Consider the following 18,152-nt stretch of genomic DNA (forward strand, 5'->3'; position numbering starts at 1 on the left):
TAATTGAATGGAAACAAAATAATAAGAGATGGAAGTAGAGCATGTTGGTAGAGAGGCTAGAGGGCCATAACAAAATGACTGGAATAATAGCTTCGACTGAACATTTATAGCTATAGCCTATATTGAAGCAATGAATTTCATGGATATAATTTCACGTATAATGTAATAAGATTTTACTATAATTAATTAAATAAACTTTTATGGAGATAATTTCAAGGTGTCAAATCAAAATAATTAACCATTTGTTTGCATGATGATATCTTATATTCAAAAGTGAATCATTACCGTTCTTCCATTGTATGTGATGATTATCATGTGGTATTTGGAATTTGAGAATTTGAAGAACTTTTTTAATGTCACTTTTTTTTGGGGCAGAGAAAAACTTCCTTACTCCCGTTTTGCATTGACCCCCTTTTTCCTATATTCTCCTAATGTCACTTATTAAAAGAGAATAAAGAAAGGACGAATGGGGCAATGCAACGAGAATAGGGAAGTATTTCTTGAGAGAGAAAGGATGACTGACTGGGTAGTGTGGAAAATTTTAAAAATTTCAAGGGAAGATGGCCTTTTCTAAAGAGAGACAGAGAAGACTAAGCCGTAGAATGTAAAACTTGCTGCGAGCGTGAGTAGAAAGGCAAACTAATAAGTTGATGGTGTGTGAATCTGTGCTGGGTGTGATGGTGGTGGTCCGGGGACATGCATAGTGGTACTACTAAACCCAGCAAAAGAGAAAAAGAAAAGAAAAGAGATGTAGAGGGAAAATAAAAATGAAAGCTTGTAAAATGTCAACGGTTTTATGAAAAAGATGGTAGCTTGCTCGCTAGACAGATAGATAGATAGATGCAACTTTGAAAAATAATTCTGTCTTCTCTTTACTTGATGGATGGACTGCTCTTTATCAATTTCTGTGCACTTCCCCACATCACTGGCTCACAGCCTTTGGCTTGGTTGGCAGCTCCTCCCATAATTGGAGTAATGTCGTCGTCTTTGTTTTTTTTAACATGGACCCGGCTATTGATCACCAAATCCCAACACTTGATAAACTATATATGCTTAGAAATGTTTGCATGTTTAGGTCTTGATTTGCTTAAATTGATGATAAAGAGATTGTCAAATTGCCTCGTACCATAATCCCCATTCGATAAGAAAGTTGCTTAATCAGATTTGAATGTCCTAATCTAATTCGATATATAATGGATCATTAGGTTGCAATTTTCATTTGTATTTAACTAATCCATTTGTGCATGTCAATTGTTGAACATTTCTTTTTTCGAACACATGATGTAAGCGTTCTTTTCAAAAATCATTGACCTAATTAAAGGAATGGATCTTGTTGCTACAACCCAGTATATCCACCATGAGAGAGAGAGAGAGAGAGAGAGAGAGAACCTAGGGATTAATGAAAGGAAGGGTTGGGTGGTTATGGTATATCCAAGCTTTTAGAAAGTTTATGTATAAGTTGCAGGGTTAAGGTACAATATATGCCATTTGCCTAGTAAAAGGAACTGCATCTTTTTATCTGCACAACCAGACAAACCAAAAGCTTCTCCTCCCTCTTCTATTCCCTCTCTTTCTTTCTTTCACAGCATCCTTATTCCCTTGCATATGTCATCTTCCACCAGGGAATCTCTCCTCAACAAAACCTCCTTTTCCCCTCTTTTAATTTGTCCTTCCAATTCTTATAATTACCCAAAACCCCTTTTCCATGCTTTTCCATCCTTTTTTCCCCTTGTGCTGCAAATTCCCATACAACTCCTCCTTTTCCACAACCCTCTCACTCCTACTAATTCAACAAAGCATGTAGAACTTAATACACATTTATATGTTTTGCTTTGAGAAAATGGGATCAAGAATTATTTACCCAAGAAAAAGTTGGATTAAGATTTAAACTTCCATGACAAGAATCCACCCTCCAACTTAAGTTCATGCTTGATTTTGCTCAATTGTACCCATTTCATAGAAGAAAACAAGTCGAAAAATGCTACTTATCCGAATTAGATAATGCTGTGTAAGTTTGAAGAAAAAATTTAAAGAAATAGTTGGCATTGTATAAGCCTCTGAACATTTGCTTCTGGGTACTATATATGGACTGTTTGTTCATGTTCCCAGCACGCCTGTGGTCCTTAACTGATTCTACTTTCTCAGTTACAACTAAGAATACTTTAATTGACCCTCTCCCATCAATTCCATCGACACATAAAATACAATGTTTTCAAATCAAATTAAGAAGGAAAAGGTCCCCTATTTCTTTTCACCAACAATTTTTCTCTACTCTCTCTGTGAAGTAACGCAACATATAACTCAAAAACTATAATCCACATAGCGCATCAGGAACCTAAAAGTTGCAGAGCATATGCAATCACATAGAATGTACAACCAATGATAAAACAATATGCTTAAAGCTAGTGATGACTTGAATTCTAGGAGCCTGTGGATGAACACTTGTAAAGTACTCTTGAGAATTCAAGGGGGGGGAAAAAGTTTCTGTAATGAATATGCATCGATTTGCTCCGTCAAGATACTACGGGACCAATTTCTTTAAGAAGTTTCGTCAGACCCCGGGTTTTGGCCCACCCCAATCCACTCCCAAATACTTATCTAACACATTCTTGTATGCCTGCAACAAAGAATACAGTAAATGCGAATTTACATCAATCTACTCTGTATGCATCATTGGGCAACTAGCAACATTTTATACTGTACCGACAAATTTTCAATTTTGCTCATTTACGAAGGGGAAATCAATAGTTGCATGGAGAGTTAAACAAATTCACCAACTCCCCATCTAGGTGATGATTGGGAAATGTAAAGAACTAGGGCAAGAACAAAGGCCTTTCAAACGAAAAGTCTAAGAAGGCTGTTTAATTGGGGGAAAATAAGGTTGTCAATAGGTTGAAAAAGATCAGAAAATTCACGAGTAGAATGCAAAGTTCTCAAATGAAGTGGATTCCAGCTGTACAACTGTAAATAAAGGAAAACATATACATCCAAAACTATCCAGAAGAATTACATACATAAGGCGGCCATGCAGCACGGCATTATTCACATGACAAGAAGGACCCACGGCCCATCAGAAAACTTCCAGTAAAATTAGATATGCTAAGGTCATGCAAGCAAACAAAATCAAATGATGAAGTTAAAATAATTAACTTTTTTCTTATCTCTGATCATGGAAAAGACAAGAGATTGAACCCTGGTTCCATATTAACAACTAACTTGTGACCCTGTTCCCTGCCCAGCTCTAGTCAAGACTAGGTAATCTCAACAACATAATGGACAACAGGAGAGTGGCTTTCTCCACTCTAGGGACAACCAACAAAGAGTGCTTCAAATTTTGATATTTTTAAACATTTAAAATGACAAGAATATCAAACGGGACAATGTACTTAACTATGGTAGTCCATGACATCAATTTTAACTAATTTCCAACCATTTAAGAATCTGCATTGACTATTCCAGAACAAACTGGTCTGCTAAGGTTAATCATGTTTTCATACCAGAGATGGTCATCATACAGAAGGTGAGCCAGTGAACATCTTACGCTCCAAATCATCCCCTACCCAATTTTTTCTTACAAACATTATTGAGTACCCACCTACCTAACACGAAAATATGGGAACAAATCAAGAATAATCCATATGTGCACATTATACTCCACTATTTTATGACAGAAATAGATGTTATCATTAGTGTCAAAAGACATGTTTCAACATGCACAGCATTACCTGGAGTGCAAATAATTCTTTCCCGTTTAGAATTGCATCCATCGCAGCGAATTGGTCGTCAAATGCCCCATAGAAAACTTGGTAGAATCTGTTCCTGAAATGATGAATATGAATAGCAGATTGAAGCTGAATACAGATCTTCACCTTTTCACAAAAGATTTAACGACAAATTAACAATTACCGATCTTCCTCAGTGATCTGTTGATCCATTTCTTCAAATTTACATGTAAGCACTTCTGCTCCCACTGGTGAAAGCAAGTGCAGTATTAAAGCCTCCAGAGTTCTTGGGAAATTTTTCTGCAAAAGATAATATAAACGTTGCTTGGTCGCTAGCTCATAAACTAAGTTACCAATATATAGTTATCATAATGTGGCTGAGAATACAAAGAGATCTTTGATCAGAAACAATAATCTCTTTAATCAGAGCAGCTGCATTAGTCCCCTCACCACTTTGCCATGACGGCGTTACCAAAGGGTATAGCTTATGAAAGTCACTAAAAATCAAGGGTTAAAATGAGAAAAAGGGGGGAGGAGGGGTGTCCTGCCCAGCTGCATTCTTGCACACCCTTTAGAAAAAAAAACATACAGAAACAAGAGAAAAAGCAGTCAAGCAAGCCTCTTCAAAGGAGAAACTACCAAAGCTCACTTTTCTGTTAGATGGGACAATTTTCACTAGCAAAAGCATAGAGACATCATCATAAGGGACGAGCATCCAGAATAATAGACAAAATAGGGAATAAAGACGACCCATAAAATTGAAGGTCCTATATGAAAATTTACCCCTATCCAAGTAAGAAGACCTGCTCTTTGCTTCAGCTGTTACTATATCACATGCAACACACGCCTACTTAATGGAAAATGCCTTGCTTTATCACACTTTTTTATATTAACGAAGAACATCTCACATGAAACGAAAGTCTAGTAACCTATTACAATTTACTAGTTTAAGCTATATAGTGAAAGTAAAACTGTTCAAACTCACCACCATGGCCAGAAATACATTTCTAAAAGTGCACGGTTGAAGAGCCCAAATAATTTTAGCAACTGGGTCATCTTCCAAACTAAATGAATTTGCTCTCACAACTTTGGTGAATTCATCTTTCACACTATCTGCAGAATCAGTTGTTGAAGTGGATCGCACTGGTTGTCTTAGCTCAGCAGCATTAACACGATGGTGAACTAAAGAAACAAGTTCATGAAGAGCATGGATAGCGAGGGGTTCCAGTTCATGTGACATGGTTCTTTGCTCTAGTTCCTTCCCTTTAAGATCCTTTCTCTCACATGCCTGATCCAAATCATTGTCATTCTGATCTGGGTGGGGATCATATCAAGTTATGGATGTCAGCAGAAAGAATTTCCAAGGCCATAGAGATTCATTACAAATTTCCTTTCTTTTCTATGATAAATAATTGGAATGAAGCAATACCTAGTAATCTTAATATATGATGATCTATCAGTGAGCTTATAGATACTGACCTACTCCTCCATTATTAAGCACCACACATGTATGCTTTTTCTTGTTCTCCATTTCAGCTAAAGAAGATTTAGGCAGCACTCGGTTCTGTCCTAAAAATTAAATATACTTATAGTGCTCAATTATAAACTTCTGATTCAAAGATTTAAAAGGGAGGTGGGGGAGAAGAAAATACAGAAAATATGACCACCATATTAAATAAACAGACAAATATATATCTAGCTCTGTGTGTTTGAGTGTGTGTTTGTGTGTGTGTGTGTGTGTGTGTGTGTGTGTGTGTGTGAGAGAGAGAGAGAGAGAGGTATGTACCATTTCTTTATCTGTCAATCTTTCGATGCGGATTTGACAAGTAAATGAATCACGAGAGAGAAACAGAATCAAGTTAGCTGTTCTGGAAATGCTTTGCCTACTAGCTAAAATAGAAACTCTATGACAAACCTTCTTAATATTATGCGCAGATAATATGCATCCATGTGTTCTGACATGTTTGACACTATGTTGGACTGCCACCAAAAGTTGACAGCAATGGTCAGATCATCACTGTCTACCTGGTGGAACCTGTGGCAAACAGAAATAGCCATTAAGAATATTTCATTCAAGTTATAAATTACAAAAGGAGGGGGGGAAGGAAGAAAAGAGAGAAGACTCCTAATGAACACTGATGTATAATAAACCTTACCAGCCTTCAGGAATGAAAAGCGCGTCACCTGCGTGAAGAATAACCTTCTGCGAGTACTCCATTAAACATTGTGCTCTTGGATAATTTGAAAAGTCTGGGTTCTCTAAAGGAACGGAACTGCCAAGAGGCCACAAGAGGGAAAAATAAAAACACTGACAGGCTGCACATAGATCTCTTTATTGATAGAAAGATAGACAAATGAGTAAATAAATAGAAGCATTGAATTTTCATAATTAAATAATTATAGAAGACATTAATTTGAATTCATATAATTAATACAGAAAGTGCCATACCTATGATTTGATGCCTCCCCATATATTGGCATAGGGTATAACATAGCACTTGCTGAAGGAGGCCATAAAACCACTGCGAAGCATACAAGTTTCTCATTGAAAATTATTAAATAAGAAGAAAAAAAACTCTATTTTAGACAAAAATTGCGTGCAACTTCAAACCAAGTTTTCAGTATAGAAATAATCCTTAAATTTGCGGCCCTACAAGAATAAGGCTAAACAATCACTTTTCTAGGCATGCAAGTAAACTATAAAAGCAAAGATCACTTCTCTTTCTTTGCATCTAATCATTCCGTGAACAAAGAGCACCGGTAATATACAAAACCTAGTGAACCTGAAGTTGAAAAAGACCCTATGCACTAAGAGGGCCATAGAAAGTGATTTGACCTTGTTTGCAGCCAGAAACTATGCAGAGAAGGTTATGGTGTGGATCATAGTGAGTGCTTGATCTAGCTTGAGCATTGTTCATCCACAGGTTTGTAGAAGCTAGTACTTTATCCTCCAAAAATACAGGCTACAGAAAACAACTGGTGTTCATTAGAGATCAAGGATGTAGAAAAGGATTCTTTAGTGGTAGCCTGTAGAGTAAACAGTAAGGACTAGTACAGGAAATTCACAAACCGTTTGGATATCCTCCCGCAAAGATTCTAACTGAACCCTCTCTTCATTTTCAGTATTGATTATTGGTACCTGAATCACACATGACAAAAGTTACATCCCAAAGATGTGAGACCATTACCCTTCAAACAAACCTAAAAAGTCTAACATACTACATAAAGTACATCCTAAAAAATATTCATCCAAATAAGGAACAAAAGTATCCTAAAATGACTAATCATAGGCATGGCATTAACAACATTAATGAAAAGAAAACAGATTATACTTAGACACAAAGATATCCATCATCTTAAAGCCATTGAATGTTAAACCTGTGCTAAATATATTTGTTGAGGAGCATCCTCATAGGGCTTACGGTCATACTCAGATACAGGCTCCAATAGTCCACGCTGTTCTGATTCAAAACAAACACCAGAACCATCCTCTGAATGACGCATGCGTTGCTTACATAGACCAATGAAGGCAGAAAATGGCAGCGGTACCTACAAAAGGAAGGGGTAGTAAACTAGTTAGGCCCAATGAGATCCAGAAGAGACAAAAATTCAAAGCTCCAGACCATTAGCAAACACCATATAGATTACCCTCTCATGGCTTCTAAGATCACCGTAGAAGACAGGTGCAGAACTAGATAGCATAGCCTCCACAACACACAATCCGACTCGTTCCTAGTTTTCCATTCATCAGAATGATATCAAGCACAAAATTCAATTCAGTTAAAGGAAAGAAGTCAATAGTACATGCAATGAGCACATGACTAGAAACCGAAACAAAAATAACAGCTGATCCCAGAAAATATTATGCAGCAGCAGCTAGCTCCTTGAAGCATAATTCAGGAGAAAGAACTGGTTACTGGTTTAGTACATCATTATATGTATTTCAAATAATACATACAATGATGCATTGGTGGTCTGTCGTTAGAGAGAGAGAGAGAGAGAGAGAAGGAGACGACGGCTCAGAGGAGAGAGAGGCAGCGTGAGGTACTTTAAAGTCAGGGAAAAAAAAGGACCCGACCCGCCTAGCGCCTAGGCGCCGCCTAGGCCGATTTTTCGAACAAAACTATTTTAACTACACAGTTCCTAATTTACTAAAATTTAGAAAACGAAGCAGACCTGAAGAAGAAAAATAAACTGAAAAAAAACAGAGAAACCTGCAGATAGTCGAGGCCGCCATTCGATGGATTCCATTTGGAGAAAGCTTTCCAATTCTTAACACAGCCATTGAAAACCTATTGAGAATAATAAAGCAAGAACACGCAGAGCAAGTGAGAGCCAGCAATGCTTGTGAATAAGCAGGGCGCGAAGAAATTTGCAGTTTATTATGTGAAATAATAAGAAAATTACAGCGGGAAAGTTCGTGGATTCGATCCGAGACTCGAAGTTTCTGGCCGAAGGAGCTTCCTCCAACCTCTGAATTTGCAGAGATTCCTCCATTGCTGTTCTCGCTGAGCTTCGGTTACTGACCATAGCAGAGAGACATAGCAAATAAATTTATTTTAAAAAAATTAAAAATAATGAAAAATAATGTTAATGAGGTAGGAAGCTAAGCCCAAGTTCCAGGCCCAATAGGTCAACCAAAATATGAAGCGAACCCACGGATCATAACGAGTTTACCGAAATTTGAGCCTTTTTTATTTCACATTTTAGGAAGCGCACACACACTCTCTCTCTCTCTCTCCCAAGATTCAGTGCAATGGTGAATTGAATTTCAGGGTAAAGATCAAAATGGAGACAAGAAAGAGATTTTCGTACGGGAAGATTTACGTAGCATATGGTTTTCTTATGAGCCTCATTGGCAATGGGAATTTTGCTACTGCTCTTTCAATCACTGTGACAGACTTGGAATGTGTCTCAGAGCAAGTTTTATACGAGGGAGATACCGTCTCCGGAAACTTTGTTGCTATCGACCATGACATCTTCTGGAGCTCCGATCATCCCGGTATCGATTTCACCGTAAGTTTCCTGTCATCCATTTCTATCAATTTGCATGTACTTTATATTGGAAAATCACAATATTTTAATTGTTAAATAATCTAATGTTATATTGTCAAATTGTGAATCAAATCAAAACAGTTGGTTAATAATTGAGTGCATATAAAAAAAATATGCACGATTTGTTTTCAAATGGATGTGCAACTTTTGCGTGGTTTATGCAGGCGATGACTCCAAGAGGTACCATAGTGTTCTCTCTAAAAGGAACATCGGGGGATAAGTTTGAGTTCAAGGCGCCGCAGAGTGGAATCTACAAGTTCTGTTTTCGCAATCCGGTTTCAACTCCGGAGACTGTATCTTTCTACATTCATGTTGGCCACATCCCAAATGAACATGACTTGGCTAGAGACGGTCAGTTAGTTCAACGTGCTTTTTGTACCATGGTAGCAAAAATACGAACACTAGGAAACCATATGATCTTTGTCTTTTCTATTTTTGGTGCAGAACATATAGACCCTCTTAATATTAAGATTGCTGAGCTGAGGGAGGCATTGGAGTCTATAACAACAGAGCAAAAGTACCTTAAAGCACGAGATGCCAGGCATAGATATAGTAAGCCTCATCTGCCCCTTTGCTCTCTCTCTCTTAATCACAAATTAAACAACCCTAAATTTTCTAATTATCCTGGTTTCTTTCTTAACAGCAAATGTTAGCACGAAAAAACGTGTGATCTACTTCACACTTGCAGAGTACATTGTGTTTGCTGCTGCAAGTGCTCTTCAAGTGGTGTACATCCGCAATCTGTTTAGCAAGACGGTTGGCTACAACAGAGTTTAAGCTTCCTCATTTTCCTTGATTAATTTATTTTTCTTCTTATAAATTCATAATAACTATCTTGTTCTCTCTTTTTCTCGGTAAATTTTGAAACTTCAGCTAAATAAGGCAAACTTTACTAGCACATTTCAAACACTTCAATACACAAATTTTCCTTTCCGTTTCATTTTCAACTATTAGAATATGGTTGTATCAGAGAAATACTTACTTGAAACGGGTGTATGTTGTTTAAGAGAGATGCACATGTATAATACATACATATACCAATGGCAGTGATAACTAAGTTTTTCTCGTCATTCCAATCAAAATTCAACTAAGAGACCTTGTATTGAATGTAACACAAATGAGTAAATGTTTTTAAGTTTGTAACGTTTCAGTCCAACTACCACTAGTACTACATTGGACACAAAGAAAATGCCATAATAACAATCCTTGCATGTGTTACCCTACTGGGACTGTATATGAGAATATATACAACAGGCCTGCGTGAGAAAAAGGCAGAAAGCTGCTTTGCACTATGATTGAGCATGATTTGAATGTACTAGCCCAGTAGGCATGAATTATTTCTCAAATTGACCTGACCATAAGCAAAGCAAAAACGAATCAATTTTCTCTTTTGTTTACCATTCTATTGAGATCATTTTAGCACTTCAATTGGGAGAGGCCCCAACAAAGAAAACTTTAAATCCAGTTATTTCTTACCGATCAGTCAACTGGCTTGGTCAGATCTGTAGGTTGAACTTTGGCAAAGCCTTCAAGGAGCTAATCACTACTTTAATTAGTAATTATATTTCAATTATTATTTATTTAGTAAATAATTAGTATTTTAAAAAAGCTAAGATATTACTTAATTACAAAAAAAGAAAACAATATTGCCGTATAGCCGATCGGCTATACTTTTAAAATACTCCGATGTATTTTAAACGTACAGCCAAGCTGCCATACAGTCAAAATATTCGAATAGATTTGAAGATTATAGCCGAACGGCTATATTGAAAAAAAATTCTGATATGTTTATGCAGTATAACCGACCGACTATACACAGTTTTTAAGTTATTTTTCAAAAATAAAAGTATAGCCGCGCGGCTATACTGCAAGAATATTAGTATATTTTATGCAGTATAACCGACCGGCTATACACGGTTTTTAAGTTATTTTTAAAAAATATATGATCTAGCCGGCCAGCTATACTCGGGTTTTCCTTTTTTAATAACTAGTATAGCCGCGAGCCTATACTCGGTTTTACCTTATTTTGTAAAATAGATCGTATAGCCGCCCGGCTATATCCGGGTTTTCCTTTTTTAATAAACAGTATAGCCGTCGGGCGGTACTCGGGTTTTATTTTTTTACTAATTAGTACAGCCGCGCGACTATACTCGGTTTTACCTTATGTTGAAAAATTCGTATAGCCGCGCGGTTATACTAGGGTTGTCATTTTTTTTTATAAATAATATCGCCGGTCGGCTATACTAAAATAGATAGTATCGCCGCGCGGCTATACTACATGAATAATCGAGCCAGCGGCTATACTCGGGTTTTCCTTTTTTAGATGAATCGTATAGCCGCCCGGCTATAATTTGTATAACTGGGGCTATACTCGGTTCCATCTTATTTTGTCAAATAGATAGTATAGCCGCGAGGTTATTTAATAAATAATATAGCCGAACGGCGATATTCGGTTTTACCTTATTTTGTAAAATAGATAGTACAGCCGAACGGCTATACGCGGGTTTTCCTTTTTTACATGAATAGTATAGCCATTCGGCGATACTTGGGTTTCCCTTTTTTAGATGAACAGTACAGCCGCGCAGCTATACTCAGGTTTCCCTTTGTTAGTATAGCCGATCCGCCGGGCGGCTATACCTGGACACCATCTCCAGACCGATTGGCTGATGAAGTTTGGGAAAAGGACAATCATAAAATTAAAGACCTTGAAGCAGTTCAGATGTTGCAGGACATTTTCCTCAAAATAGATAACAGGGAGTTGCAAGCAGAAGTTCTAAATAGAATGTTCAATATATTTTCAAGTCATCTCGAAAACTACAAGTTGTGCCAGCAGTTACGGACTGTTTCACTTTTCATCCTAAATATGGCCGGTTTTCCTCCATCTTTGCCGGACATACTTTTAAAAATTCTATGCTGTGACTGTTGTGAATTGCGTTGCGGAGCAAGAATTACTTTCACTTTGTTGCTTGTTGCAGCAACCAATATCATCAGAATTAAAGCACACCATACTTTCTTTCTTTGTTAAACTTTTATCCTTCGACCAGCAGTGCATAAAGGTCCTCCGAGAAGTTGGTGTCCTGGAAGTTTTGTTGGATGAGCTGTAGCAACACAAGTTTCTTTTGGGTTCAGACCATCAAAGTGGAAATTCTAATCAGTTGGAGAGAAAGTCCAGCTCAAGCAGCTTTAAAAAGCACTTGGACAATAAGGATGTCATTATTTCATCACCCAGACTTATGGAATCTGGTTCAGGGAAGCTTCCTATATTCGAAGTTGATGGTACAGTTGCTATTGCGTGGGATTGTATGGTCTCATTATTAAAGAAAGCGGAAACTAATAATCAATCGTCTTTCCGTTTGGCTAATGGTGTAACTGCGGTTCTCCCTTTTCTTGTGCTGCGCGGCTATACTATTAAAATACTCGAATACATTTAACGAGTATTGCCGAACGGCTATCCTGTTTAAATATTAGTATATTTGATGCAGTATAGCCGTGCGGCTATACACGGTGCGGCTATACTCCCGTTTTACTTATTTTTTTATAAAATCGCATTGCCGCACGGCTGTAGTTGATTTTTTCTAATTTTTTTGAATGGTATAGCTGAGGATCCTTTTCTTCTTTTAAATTTCATCACCCAGACTTTTGGAATCTGGTTCAGGGAAGCCGATGGTACAGTTGCTATTGCGTGGGATTGTATGGTTTCATTATTAAAGAAAGCAGAAACTAATCAGTCATCTTTCCGTTTGGCTAATGGTGTAACTGTGGTTCTTCCCTTTTCTTGTGTCTGATAATATACACCGTTCAGGGGTGCTTAGGGTGCTGTCATGTTTGATCATTGAAGATGGTAACTCTGGCACAATTTCGAATTTCTGTGATTTTGCATAAATTCTTGTTCCTTCATACATATCCCTGATCAACTTGTTATTCCAACTTTTTTGAAATAAAAATTAGTGGCTAATCGAGAACTTTCAAAATGTGGAGTCTGTGGATGTCATAGTAGAAGCTGTTGGGTTTTCTCTTCTGCTTACCACACACTCTTCAAAGTGATGCAAAATGTGACACTATGGGGGCTTTGTGGCGTATTCTGGGAGTTAATAACTCAGCTCAGAGAGTGTTTGGTGAAGCCACTGGGTTTTCTCTTCTGCTTACCACACTCCATAGTTTCCAAAGTGATGGAGAGCATTCAGATCGATCTTCTTTAGTGGTCTACATTAAGGTGTTTACTTATTTGTTGCGTGTTGTGACTGCTGGAGTGTGTGATAATGCTGTTAACAGGACAAAGTTGCACACAATTATATCATCCCAAACTTTCTATGATCTTCTATTGGAGTCTGGCTTACTTAGTGTGGACTGTGAAAAGCAAGTCATACAATTATTGTTTGAACTAGCTCGTGAAATCGTGCTTCCACCATTCTTGAAAGGCTTGCTCGTTCTGGCCCCTTCAATGCTTAGGTTTCTAAATTAATGTCTAGTGTTCTCACTTTCTACTTACTAATTTTTTTAGGTTGCATAGAACTGCTGTTGGAAACCATTCAACCCTTTCTTTTCAGCTCATCCCCAATACTTAAATATGCTCTGGAGATTGTGGAAGTTCTTGGGGCATAGAGGTAGGAATTGCGTCATGTATTGGAATTATTTACTTTCTCTTTCCAGTTCCCAATAGCAAGACGGGTGCTTTTTTTTAAAAAAAAATTGTACAGCCGCGCGGCTATACACGACTTTTGTATTTTTTTAAAAATATTATAGCCGACCGGCTATACCATTCTTACACGTGGACGCCTTATTGCCCCGCGGATCCCTTTCTTTTTTTTTTAAAGAGCCGCGCGGCTATACGTATTTTAATAATGTGTCTTAAAAATAGTATAGCCAGTCGGCTATACCCTATTTCTTTCTATTTCTTTAAAAAAGAGTATAGCTGGTCGGCTATACTCTTTATATATATTTTGAGGATCCTTCTCTTCTTTCAAATTTTTTTCCCCTATTTTTGTTTATCGATAAGAGTAGTTTAGAGGATTAATATTCGAGTATATTTAAAGAGTATATTTGTGCAACTATACTTTTTAAATAAGAGGATCTAGCAATTAGGAAATGCATTAAACCACATTAGAAAAGTTGTGAAAAATATGCATCAATATATGTTTATATAATTCGAGTTGGAAGAAAAATGTGACATTTTGTTAGAACACTACATCAATAGATTTGGAAAACCAACTATGTCATCCCGACAAACTTTGCCGGAATGTCGTCGGGATAGATCTTTCCAGTCAAAAGTTGTCAAGATAGCTCTTGATTGACGACTTCTGCTCGGAAAGGTCACTAAATTATTATTAAAAATTAGTTTGTTTAGTTCCGTATTTGTAATCAAGTAATATCTTAGCTTTATTTAATTACTTCATTTATTATTTATTTAGTGAATAATGAGTATTTAAATCTTTTAATTAGTTTCATAAATTACTTAATAAACAATAACTAATCATTTGATATTATTTTATGGACTTTTTTATTATAAACAATATTTTTGTTTAGTTTAATATTTGTAATTAAGTAATATCTTAGCCTTAATTAATTACTTTAATTAGTAATTATATTTTTGTTATTATTTATTTGGTTAAATACTTTTTTGGTCACTAGGTTTTACACGAAAATTCAATTTGGTCACTGAGAAAAAAATGTAGCCAAATTGATCACTGTGTTTTCCAAAGTTTACAATTTATAAACATTCCATTATCTTTTTTTAAGTGAAGTTTTTATTTTTAGTTTTATAGGAAGCATGTTCAATCTTGTTCCTCTATTATATTTTGGTGTGATCAAATTTCTATATTTTGGTGCTCTATACTGAAGCCTGAATAGATTAAGTGAGAACCGTATTGCAACTTTGGGTGACAATGAGACGTAATCAACGTGACAGAGCACCAAATATATTGATGATAAGTTGTTGATTTCATTTTAATTTGGTTTAACTTTTTTATTTTCCTTAGGAAGAAGACTGAAGGCACTTTCTAAAAAAATAAGCATTATGATTGGGAATGATTTGAATGTACTAGGTCAGTAGGCATGTGGGGCGTAGCTAGCTTGGCATTATTTCTCAAATTGACCTGACCATAAGCAAAGCAAAAAGGGACTAATTTGTTTAATGCTCAATCAAGTTGTCGTGTTCCTACTGTTCTGTTTATTTGTCGTGGGGTTATGCAATTTTCTTTTTGTTATCACTTCAATGGGAGCTTCTACAATGAGGAGTTAAAGTGAGGAGTTTATTTGAGGAGACCGATCCGACCGTCAAAACATTTAAAATATTTAAGTCCCATGATTTCTTTACATTTGTTGATGGTGAGATTTGACCTCCTCAAATAACCTCCTCACTTTAAATCTTCATTATAGTATTTACGCACTTCAATTGGGAGGGGCCCGAACGACTAAAAATTTAAGCCCAGTCAGTCAATCGGCTTGGTGAGATGACGGCCCAGATCTGTCGTGTTGAAATTTCCCAAAGCCTTCAAGGAGCAAATAAGAAAGTTTGGGATGCATTTTGTCCAGGCAAAACACCGAGAATTGAACCTTATCCACTTATCAGCTCGGATAACTTAGGCTCCAAGTATTATGCATCATACAAAGTCAAAGAAATAAAAGCAATTGAAAGATGAGTAACACAGATTCTTTCTTATTGAAAAATAAAAGTTATCCAAAAAAAAAGTTTCAGTCCACCTTAAAATTGATGGCTCTGTCAAAGGTTTTTTGGTATACACTTTGAATAAAAGTGAATTTGAAATCCAATATTTTATGTCGTAAGGATTTATAACTTCAATGGTAACAACAATAACCTTAAGAATGGTGAAAAAAATAAATTAGTGTTTGTCCTTCTTTCTTAAATAGGATCTCATAAATGTAAGATGTGAAAGGCTAGGTGCTCGGATGCATTTTGGTCTATTAAGCTTTCACATCGAAATCCCGTCTAAATACGAGGATACCTTCTCTTAAAATAAAAAACAACATATTTCAAATGTCAGATAACATAATATTGTTACCTGCTAATTAAATGTCATGACCCTACTAGAAAAAGTGAAAAAGGAGGCATGAGATGTGATGGAAGAAGGCGATGCATTTCAAATTTCAAGTTTTTTTTTTCTTTTTTTGGTCAAGAAATTTCAAGTGTACATATCATATTTTCTTTTTGATAAAAATAAAAATAAAAATAAAAAAAGATAGAAGAAAGAAATTTCAAAAGTCAGCAATTGGGAAAAAGCAAGGACCCGTACTACTACTACTAATATCATAATAATCGCCAAGTCCGCAACTCTCTCGCGTTTTCTCGCGTTTGATTGAGAGATCAAAATGTGGGAGCCACTTTCACGCGGTCTGCGAGATGGTGGAGCCCACCGCTATATCTGACTTTCGTTTTTGCCTTCTCCTCTTATCCAGCCTACACGCGTGTCTTCAGTCGCAGCTTGTAGGCTCTTCTTCTTTTTGAAGTTTCAATTTTTAGAGAAACTTTCCTATTTTGAAAAGCGATAATATATTAAATTTATACACTTAGACATAATATTCGTGTCGTGTTTATAGTGTTTGTGTCATATTTGTGTCAACTCAATTTTTTTTAATAGCTTGACACCACACGACCCTTTAAGAAAACGGGTATAAAATATCAAACACAAACACTACCCATTACAATTCGCTAATCACAGAACACGAGTTGACACAAATTATTTCACCTATTAAAAATTTAAAAAATTAAAACTGAAATAAATAAAATGAAACCAAGCATAGAACCATCCACTGCGCAACCCCCTCTCCTATTTCTCTGCTCCTCCCCCAGTCCTAATTACTCAATCAATCAAGAAGAATAAGATATGGCTATTGAATCAATAAAAAATGCCCAACCCACACCATTAATCCTGACCACCCTCCAACCATCACCAACCCCACCCCCAAACTTAGTAGCTCCGCCCCCGTCCCAGCCTTCTTCACCAACCACACCTCTCTCTCTCTCTCTCCCCAAAATTTATCATAAGCATGACTAATGTTCATCATAATTTCAAAGTTCTATATTCGAATCCCAAGCTGCAAATTTATTTTAAAAAATTCAATTAAAAAGATAAAAAGAAGAAGAGAATGACGGGGATTTTCAAATTTGAGTTGGTGACAGGGTGGTGATGTGACTGGGTTTGGCGACGAGGGTGTTGCTATCTCGAGCCTAAATACTGAAATTTTGTTGCAAATTTGTATCGTGTTAACATGTCATGCACAATATTATCAAGTCTACACACACTTTGCATGAATATTATGACTCGAACCCTGAATTTTACTTAGGAAAACAATTGATCCAAACCACTATATTAGTGAGTCTTAGGTTTTTTAGGTTTTAGACATTAAAAAAATTTCACTTTTGGAAAAAGCCAAAGCTTTTTCAAAAAGACAAAAACCACTCAACTTTCAAATCAAAGACATAAATGTATTGGATTCCTTAGAAATCTAAAAATAAATAAGGCATTTTTCCATTTTTGCTTCTTTTAAAATTTTTCTCTCTCCTTTTGCTTTTTCTAAAATGTCCCGTGAGTCTTTTGCTTTCAAGTTTCAACTTAAAAACACGAAACCAGTAAAATATGATAAAATGGTAGGAGATTGCCGTTTCGGCCAATATTCCTATCCTTTACTAGCAGGCGAGTAGGTTTGACCAAAAATAAAAACAGGCGAGTAGAATGAGGACAGTTTAATTTAATTGTCTAAGCATAGGACCAAATCACGGGATTGGCGGGAAAAGATTATAACTCAAGCATTGTGCAGTTCTCGACTAATATTTTATTTTTAATTTTTAATTAATTAAGGTGTTAAAAATCTATTTGTATCAGGAAAATTATTACCTATAATAAATTTTTTTAATGATTTTGGACGGTGAAAATGAAAATGACACAAATCTTAGGTTCATTTCCACTTGCGTCTTATTTCGACTGCCTCCAAGCTATCATTAAAAGACTTATTCTACTCTCACCTAACTACAATTATTATTAATTTAATCACTTCGCTAATCGATTGAACAAAAAGATAATGTCAATCACGGTGCTGTAAATTGACCCAATCCTTTCAGCATAAAATTCTTGCACCGTCGAGAAGAAAAATAATAAATAAATAAATGTATATATATATAGTCCCAAAGTTAAAATTAAAATTCTTAAAATAAAGGAATTTACTCCCCAATTTATTTATTCTTTGTCTTGCATTTACCTAAGATTAGTTGCTATGTCAGAGTCCAGTTCACCTATAATATTCATTCGGTTTTAATTCTGGATGACACAATTGTAGCTGGTGTATAATGCAAGCAAGACTGCTTCTAAAATAATTCTGATGTTTCCAACTCCAGAAGAATCAAAGGGCATGAAAGCCTCC

General features: G+C 36.2%; 2 protein-coding genes across 7 annotated transcripts; one reads left to right on the plus strand and one right to left on the minus strand.

Moving 5' to 3' along the window:
• Positions 1 to 2,026: 2,026 nt before the first annotated feature.
• LOC103334193 (2-oxoglutarate (2OG) and Fe(II)-dependent oxygenase superfamily protein) lies at positions 2,027 to 8,283 on the minus strand. Of its 6 annotated transcripts, none has more exons than XR_016127956.1 (16): positions 8,130 to 8,283; positions 7,937 to 8,014; positions 7,371 to 7,454; positions 7,101 to 7,271; positions 6,793 to 6,861; positions 6,559 to 6,685; positions 6,172 to 6,244; positions 5,879 to 5,995; positions 5,638 to 5,757; positions 5,509 to 5,527; positions 5,202 to 5,286; positions 4,708 to 5,036; positions 3,907 to 4,022; positions 3,726 to 3,813; positions 3,498 to 3,595; positions 2,027 to 2,617 (listed from the first exon to the last, which is right to left on the minus strand). XR_016127956.1 is itself a non-coding variant. In XM_089054679.1 (16 exons), the coding sequence occupies exons 1-15, from the start codon at positions 8,250 to 8,252 to the stop codon at positions 3,510 to 3,512; spliced, it is 1,689 nt and encodes a 562-aa protein (XP_088910805.1). In that variant the 5' UTR covers positions 8,253 to 8,283; the 3' UTR covers positions 2,027 to 2,617; positions 3,498 to 3,509. The 6 variants fall into 6 exon arrangements, 4 of the variants coding, with proteins under 4 accessions (XP_088910805.1, XP_088910804.1, XP_088910807.1 ...); XM_089054679.1 differs by having other exon boundaries at positions 3,498 to 3,599; XR_016127955.1 differs by having other exon boundaries at positions 2,146 to 2,617; positions 3,726 to 3,819.
• Positions 8,284 to 8,412: 129 nt separating this feature from the next.
• Positions 8,413 to 9,717, plus strand: LOC103334192 (transmembrane emp24 domain-containing protein p24beta3-like). The gene is made up of 4 exons (XM_008237132.3): positions 8,413 to 8,738; positions 8,942 to 9,128; positions 9,222 to 9,329; positions 9,421 to 9,717. The coding sequence occupies exons 1-4, from the start codon at positions 8,511 to 8,513 to the stop codon at positions 9,552 to 9,554; spliced, it is 657 nt and encodes a 218-aa protein (XP_008235354.1). The 5' UTR covers positions 8,413 to 8,510; the 3' UTR covers positions 9,555 to 9,717.
• Positions 9,718 to 18,152: the final 8,435 nt, after the last annotated feature.

This window comes from Prunus mume, linkage group LG6, assembly GCF_029339155.1.
Source record: "Prunus mume cultivar Tortuosa linkage group LG6, ASM2933915v1, whole genome shotgun sequence".
In the NCBI taxonomy this organism is placed as follows: domain Eukaryota; kingdom Viridiplantae; phylum Streptophyta; class Magnoliopsida; order Rosales; family Rosaceae; genus Prunus; species Prunus mume.

Coding starts and splice junctions, on each gene's coding strand:
- LOC103334193 (XM_089054678.1), bottom strand. CDS start 8,252: ATGGTCAGTAACCGAAGCTCAGCGAGAACAGCAATGGAGGAATCTCTG. Junction 8,015..8,129: donor AATCCACGAACTTTCCCGCT/GTAATTTTCTTA, acceptor TATTCTCAATAG/GTTTTCAATGGCTGTGTTAA. Junction 6,245..6,558: donor AGTTTCTGGCTGCAAACAAG/GTCAAATCACTT, acceptor TATGCTTCGCAG/TGGTTTTATGGCCTCCTTCA.
- LOC103334192 (XM_008237132.3), top strand. CDS start 8,511: ATGGAGACAAGAAAGAGATTTTCGTACGGGAAGATTTACGTAGCATAT. Junction 8,739..8,941: donor ATCCCGGTATCGATTTCACC/GTAAGTTTCCTG, acceptor TGGTTTATGCAG/GCGATGACTCCAAGAGGTAC. Junction 9,129..9,221: donor ACATGACTTGGCTAGAGACG/GTCAGTTAGTTC, acceptor TTTTTGGTGCAG/AACATATAGACCCTCTTAAT.